The following is a 7852-nucleotide window of genomic DNA, read 5'->3' on the forward strand; positions in this document are numbered from 1 at the left end:
TTTTTTTTTGGACCTTTTCTATTAAAGCATAGATATTTTCCTCTGAACAACGTATTATCTCCAGACCCTGAGCACTCTCATCCTTCTGATTCTCAGTCACCTTAACTACAATATACCTACCCTTAAAGCCTGTCTTCGAAACTCTCATCCCTGTCCAATTCAGTGAAATTCCCCCCACCAACCCCTCTTTATAGTATCTTGTCATTTTAAACAACGAATATTTATAGTATGGAAAAAATAAAATCTTTTATGTCTGTAGCCCCTTTTTAGTATATTTTATCCATCTCTTTAACTGAAATCAGGTGTGGAAATAAAATGCCTACCCAAATGTGAACAAAGGGAGGCTATTTATTTAGAGCTTGCTATAGCAAGGGAGTTAGACACTGTCACTTCTTGTTTGGTAGACTGAAAGCATGCAGAGGAGTAGGAAAGCTTTATAGTCAGAAAAGGGGGAAGCCTTTAGGTGTTCTCTGATTGTAGGTTGTTAACATGAGAAAACTGGAGGCAGGCTAACTAGAAGCAGGGCATTTTATATGATTGGTTTGGTGAGCATATCTAGGTTTCTCTGGTTGGTCCTGAGTTGGGGGAGAAGGAGCCAAAACATGGAGAAGCTGGCTAAGTCCTCAACATTCTGGGTCAATTGCTACAGCTACAGAGGTTGAGACTGGCTTCCCTGACTGGTCGATACAGAGGCTGCAAGTTAAGGAGTTCTATTGTCACATATGGTCTAGCCTTTGTCCATTTGTATATTCAGTCTCTCACAGGCTTCCCATTGACCACATTATTTCCTTTGCTACTCACTCTGGTGGCAGCTTTTCAGTTCCCTGGCATGAGGAAGGATCAGTTTCCCTATATATCTTCCAGATCATTGTTCCATTAGTATTCCTTCCTATCAGTTACTCTTCTGTAGTTCAAGAAATGCCCAATCCCCATATTATTTTCTATTATCTACTAAACTCACTTGAGTTCATCAGACTTATTAGGTAACATATATATCCCACTACTTTGTTCTTCATGGGCTAATTGTCTAGCAAGTGATATTGTTACATTAAAAATATTTCAGTACCTCCTTGTAAGTGGTGTAACAGAAATGAAATGAAAATTCTACTAAATTAACATAGGTGATATTTTAGGTTGCTTTTGAGATACAAATAGGCAAAGAGGAGGAGGGAAATGATGGCTGGATAGGATACGAGAGATAGAGGTGGCAACATAGGTATGGACTGGAAATGTTAAGAGAATGGGGTATTCAGGGGTCTGAACTTCACACTGACTGAGCCCTCTCTTCCCATTCCTCAATCTCCACTTAATTCTGACTCTCACCTTGGGCCTTATTATTCCCTAGAACTGTATTATATTGAATGCCAGCTCCCCAAGTGTCACCTACCCAACCTGTGGATAAGACAAAGCTGAGTTTACTGCTTACAGCCATAAGGGAAAACACCACCTCAACAGTGCTTTGGCAGTGTCTCAGAAGAGGAACTGCAAAGTCAGAATTTATTGAGAATTTGAAGTTTGCTAAGGCAGGTCTTCCAATGACTGAGATGGACTGGGGGTAGGATGGAGGTTTGAATCGGGTTGGGTAAGGATCATGAAAAAGCAGTCCAGCATTGGTGGGAATAGCAAGAAGATTTTTTGAGGCAAGGGATGCAGACTCTTAGGACTGAAACTGTGTGCTGATGTTTACTACTGAAGAGTTGACACATCTTTGAGGTAGTACTGAAATGAGCAATCAAGTTATTTGCTTAGGCAAGAGTCTCTTGGAATGGTAAAATTATGCTAATGAAGACAGTGGAATAGTAAAGTCTTATTAATGTGGACAATAACCTGGGTGTTGGGGAGTAGTTTCGGTTCTCAGTCATCTGCAGTATCTCAAACTCTGAAAATGTTTCCTCTAATTCCAGGTGTCTCCTTCTTCACTCACATGCTATAATGCCTTCTAAGGTTTTTCATGGCCTTTACTATAACCGCAGCAACCTTATTCTTCTTTTTATAAGCTCCTCCTTGCTTCCCAGCCTGAGTAGTCTGTTTAACCTCACATTTACTAGTAATCTATAAAGGGAGTAAGCAAAATGTAGAATACTGTAAAATACAAATGGAAAGCATCAGACCCTTTTATGTTAAAAATCTAGGGTGAAGCCCATTTTTAAAAGATAATACTGTATATAAATCTTAAATTTTTGTCAAAAAAATATAGTGGAAAAATCCAAGTTATAAGAATCTCAAAGTATAATAATGAAGGAATTAGATTATATTAACAAATAACTGGTTGAGTTCACTGTAATTTTGAATCTGTATGTTTTTTGAGGTCAATTTTCAACATTTTACATATTTTTCTACTTCTTGGTAAGGGATATTTAATTTTCTGTTATGTTCTAGATTTTCCAGTGTTTTATAGAAAAAATGCTATGTTATGGATTTAATTTCTTGTGGATTGAAGACAAAAATAGGCAGATATTAACTGGTATCTGATAGTATTTCAGGTTTTTTGTTCTTTAGAGAAATGTTAATTCCTGTATTCTCTTTCTCTTTAGGCTAATTTGCACCAGAAAGTTACTCACTCAGTACAAACTGATCTCAGTCACTTGAGAAGAGAAAATTGTTCCCAGGTGTACCCTCCAAAGGACACTAGCACCCAGTCCATGAGGGAAGACAGCACTGGGGTGCCCAGGCCTCAGATTTACCTGGCTGGTCTTCGTGGAGGAAAGAGTGAAATCACCGATGAGGTCAAGGTGAATTTAACTAGAGCTGTGGATGAAACCTAATTAGAGACAACGTTTTAAAGTAGATGCTACTCAATTATGAACACTAGCAAGTACTTAAAGGTATATTAACATCTATAAAAATTAATTTTGTGGGGTGGCACATTCATTGGTTGTATGTTTATTGGGTTCCCACATTTTATCAAACTGTTTTCTGTAATACAGTTTTCATTCTGTTGAAAAATAAAACTGTCCATTTATCTTTTATTTGTTAGAAAAAGTTTGTCAGCATTAAGATTGAAATTATAACATTTAGATAGAAATATATTATAAGATTATTACTGGAATAGAAGTCTATTTCTAAACCATATTTAGTGTTAAACATTACAAACTTTAGAAAACCTAATCAATATTTTCAGCTTTATTAGCTATTAAATGTTACCATAGATTAAACTGATGTGTAACAAAACCTTACAATTGGAGCAAAGGTCCATGTGATGTTTTTTTCTCTTTCTTTCTTTCTTTTTTTTTTTTTTTTTTTTGAGACAGGACCTTGCTCTGTCACCTAGGCTGGAATGCAGTGATATAATCACAGCTCACCACAGCCTCAACTTCCTGGGCTAAAGCAGTCCTACCTCAGCCTCCTGAGTAGCTGGGACCACAGGCGTGTGTTACCACACCTGACTAATTTTTAAAACAATTTTCTGTTGAGACAGAGTTTCACCATATTGCTCTGGCGGGTCTCGAATTCCTGGGCTCAAGTGATCCTTTCACCTCGGCCTCCCAACATGCTGGGATTATAGGCATGAGCCACCATGCCCACCTCATAGGATGTTTTTCAAAATCTAGAAATTTGACATAAAATCTGTATTTCTGACCCTTCAAAAAAAGAAGAAATCAGAATATCTGCTAATGCTTGGCCAGCATTCCTGCAAGTAGTAGCTTTGCCCATTCACAAGGCAGGTACTTTCAATCCTCCACTGTCTAATCTAGTTCCTGCTGCCTTATGGGCCTCCCACATCACTGCTTTGCCTTATTTGCCTGACTGCATAGGCAGTTGTGTTTAAAGCTCCCATGAATTACTGATAGCTGTATTTTACAACTGTGGTTTTATCACTCTCTTACATACTTCTAATACCAATTCATGGATAATAAAGCTTCTAGGAGGGGCTGTTTGACTTGCTTTAGTAGCTAGGAGGTCATTTTTATTTGGCATATTTTTTTTCTGCTCAGGTGAGTTTTTACTAAAGCATTTGTATAATTTGCTTTCTGTGTAGCTTAAATGTTTTTGTTTGTTTGTTTTTGAGACGGAGTCTTGCTCTGTTGCCCAGGCTGGAGTGCAGTGGTGTGATCTCAGCTCATGGCACTCTCTGCCTCCTGGGTTCAAGTGATTCTCCTGCCTCAGCCTCCCGAGTAGCTGGCATTACAGGTGTGCACCACCACACCTGACCAATTTTTGTATTTTTAGTAGAGATGGGGTTTTGCCATGTTGGCCAGGCTTGTCTGGAACTCCTGACCTCAAGTGATCTGCCCACCTTGGCCTCTCAAAGTGCTGGGATGATGGGTGTGAGCCACCGCGCCTGGCTGTTTGAATGTGTGATTTATACTATGAATATGCTTTGAAATGCATTTTCTGCATGTAAACTTCAAACCAACCTACTTCTAAGTTTTTGTGATTTTCATACCTGTAGTTTACAAATGATGTTTAAGACAGACTGGCTGGCTGTTAAGGCAGGGCCTGGAGGAGTGGGGTGATACTAAAATTTACAAATTCAGGAATGTCATTTTATCTGTTCAATTAACCGTTATTTGATTCTGCAAGATTCCTAAACACAGAAAAGAATGGCTGTAACCCGCAATTTGGGCTTATCAAGTTAAGGCTTGGAAGTAGAATGGCCAAGTGAATAAAAATACCAAATCCAATTTGAAAAGCCAGTCTTAATATCAGACAGTCACCTGGTAAGTACAACAGAATAAAGGGAGCTACATCCAATGGAAAACTCATCCTCTCCCTGGACCTCCACCATGTATTCAAGCCCCATTCTTCTGAAGATTTCCAACCATATGCTGAATTTAATGTCTGATGGTCACCCCCATTTCAGCAGGTCACAGATCAAAATAACTTTCTGTGTCAAACTTGTTTCTTTCTCTTTATTTTCTTCTATTTACAAAGGCACCACTGCCTTACTCAGTAGCATAAGTTAAAAACTTCCTGTTTTTACTAGCCTTCAAGCTCTGTTCATTTGACCTGAATTGTCACTGAGATTCATGTCTTCCTATTCTCCCCTCCCCTGCAGGACTTTGTCTTATTGCCTGGGTCTCTGCTGCCTCCATTTTTTATATGGTTCATCAGGATGTTTTCTCATGCATAAATCTGATCATGTCATCTGGCCTCCTCTTCCCCCCAGCCTTTGCCTCAGTTGCTTAAAAGTTACCAAAACTCTTGTCCACTTCCTAGGGAATGAACTAAAACATCCTTCATGTATTATGTAAAACTTTTCAAAATATGATCTCCATTTATCCTCCAGTTTCCTCTCCTACCCCTCCCATACTCTCTCCACACACCACACACATTAGCCAGATTGAACCAAAACTCTTCAAATAGGTCGTGGTCTTTTTTAAAAATTTAATTAATTTATCTTTTGAGATAGAGTCTTGCTCTGTTGCCCAGGCTGGAGTGCAGTGGCGTGATCTTGGTTCACTGCAACCTTTGCCTCCCAGGTTCAAGTGATTCTCATGCCCCAGCCTCCTGAGTAGCTGGGACTACAGGCATGTGCCACCACGCCCATCTTATTTTTGTATTTTTAGTAGAGATGGGGTTCTGCCATGTTGGCCAGGCTGGTCTCGAACTCCTGACCTCAAGTGATCAGCCCACCTTGGCCCAAAGTGTTGGGATTACAGGCATGAGCCCAGCCCAAATAGGTCATGGTCTTTTATACCCCCAAATCTTAACTTGTGCTTTTCACTCTCTGCCCTGGAATGTAGTCCACAGGTACAGTCCTCAAAGAGTGTGATCAGACTTTATCTTTTCCATGAAAGTTTTCCCCATTTCTTTTGAGCAAGTTAATTGCTTCCTTCTTTAAGTTTTCATTGGATTTTATTATTACTTTTATTATAGCACTTAAAATAAATTGATGTATAGATAGTAGTACATCTGTATTCTTCCTGTTAGATTTGAATTTCTTGAGATTTGAATTATGTGTTAGTCATCTTTATATCCCCTGGCATTTGTACCTTGTTGGATAAATGAATGAATTAAAAAAAGAAGGAATGAAAGGGCAAACTAGAAGCAGGGTATTGGTTGAGTGATTATTTGAATAGTCAAGGTGGGAGCTAATAGAGTTCAGCAGTAAAGTAGTTATTGCAAAAGAAGAGGGAGAAAAATGGTAAAGAGGGAAGGGGAGATTATTTTTGAGGAAGTGCTGGCAAATAAAGTTGACTAAACAGAGTTGGATGGTGTACTTTCTAGAGGACTTTGTAAGCCAAGCAGAGAAACATTTTGCCTTCCTGTGGTAGAACATTAGAAAATCATGGCAGATTCTTGAGTAGAATATCGATTGTGGGAGAGGGATACTCGCTTTGGAGAGACGTTTAGGAAGTTCCTGCAAGAATTGGGGCATGCATGATGGGGGAAGTGGAGGGGCAAATGCTAGATTAAATTAAGCAGACAGGATATAATATCTAAGGAAAAGGAAGAAAAATTCAAAGTATGACCTCAGGATTTCTGCCCTAGGAGACAAAGGATAACTGAGAACGGGAGCTGGTTATCAAAAAAGATAACATGTTCAGCACTAGAAAATTTGAGTTTAAGGGATGACAAGGATAGTAAAGCAGAGGTAATAGGAATTTGGGCTACACAAAGATAGTTTGGGAGGTCATCCCCATGAGAATGGGGGTTAAATGAGGAGGAAGGGAAGACAAAATAAGACAGAGTAGCAGTCAGAAGAGTAGAAAAAAGATGTAAAGTAAGCTCTGTGATCATGGAAAACAAGTCTAGCTCTTCTACTTACTAGCTGTACCACTTAACACCTCTCTGCTGCAGTTTCTGTATCATAAAAATGAGATAATAATAGTTCCAAACTCATTGATTGGGTTGTCATAAGGATTAAAGAAGTTAACACATACAAAGCACTTACCTGGTAAGTGCCTTGTCAATATTAGCTAAGAGAATAGAGATTCTCCAATGTCTATTGTATCCCCTTGCCCATTTTTCTTTACTTTTTGTTTTCTAGCCCTCGGTTAATCTTAGAATAACACCTGACACATTATGACTTTCAGAAAATGGTGAATAACAAAAGAGGATGATGGATTAGAGTCATCAATGGAGTAGGCAATTGCCAAACTCTCTTTTCATAGAGTTGGCTTGAGTGGAAATACCACTGAAGCAAAGCAAGCATAAAATGGTAGAAATAGGTACAAACCATCAGTGACTGGCAGGAAAAGGAAAGAGAGATTACGGTAATGAAAAAAGAAAAGAGAGGCAAGGGAGAGTTAAGCTCAAATATGAAACGTCTGGATACAGATGATTATTACTCATGTTTAATTCCTAGTCCAGACATTGAATTTTACATTATCTCCCTGTATCCTTTTATCAATTATAAAATGTGACAATTATTGGCTTCTTTTTAGTCATATTATACCATAGGAAATAATTGCTTTAAAATAAACAATAACTTGGGAGGCCAAGGCAGCAGATCACGAGGTCAGGAGTTTGAGACCAGTCTGGCCAACATAGTGAAACCCCGTCCCTACTAAAAATACAAAAAATTAGCTGGGTGTGGTGGTGTGTGCCTGTAATCCCAGCTACTTGGGAAGCTGAGGCAGGAAAACCGTGTGAACCCTGGAGGCAGAGGTTGCAGTGAGCCAAGATTGTGCCATTACACTCCAGCCCAGGCAACAGTGCAACACTCTGTCTCAAAAAATAAAAATAAATAAATAAAATAACAATAAGTTAGCAAATAGGTTTCGGATGCTTAATAGCACAATGAAAGTAATATGCTTAAATTGTCAGGGAAACAATTTTATTTTGGTATCTATATCTTGTCTATATGTTCTTTTTTTTTTTTTTTTTTTTTTTTTTTTTTTTTTGAGACGGAGTCTCGCTCTGTCGCCCAGGCTGGAGTACAGTGGCCGGATCTCAGCTCACTGCA

General features: G+C 38.8%; 1 protein-coding gene across 1 annotated transcript in view; it reads left to right on the top strand.

Moving 5' to 3' along the window:
- The window catches only part of CFAP206 (cilia and flagella associated protein 206), a 55170-nt gene extending 52194 nt beyond the window's left edge, over window positions 1-2976 (top strand). The window contains exon 13 of the mRNA XM_025383748.1: window positions 2535-2976. Coding sequence (XP_025239533.1) covers window positions 2535-2765 — 231 coding nt within the window. The 3' untranslated portion in view covers window positions 2766-2976. The remainder of the gene's footprint in view (window positions 1-2534) is intronic.
- Window positions 2977-7852: the final 4876 nt, after the last annotated feature.

This window comes from Theropithecus gelada, chromosome 4, assembly GCF_003255815.1.
Source record: "Theropithecus gelada isolate Dixy chromosome 4, Tgel_1.0, whole genome shotgun sequence".
Lineage (NCBI taxonomy): Eukaryota > Metazoa > Chordata > Mammalia > Primates > Cercopithecidae > Theropithecus > Theropithecus gelada.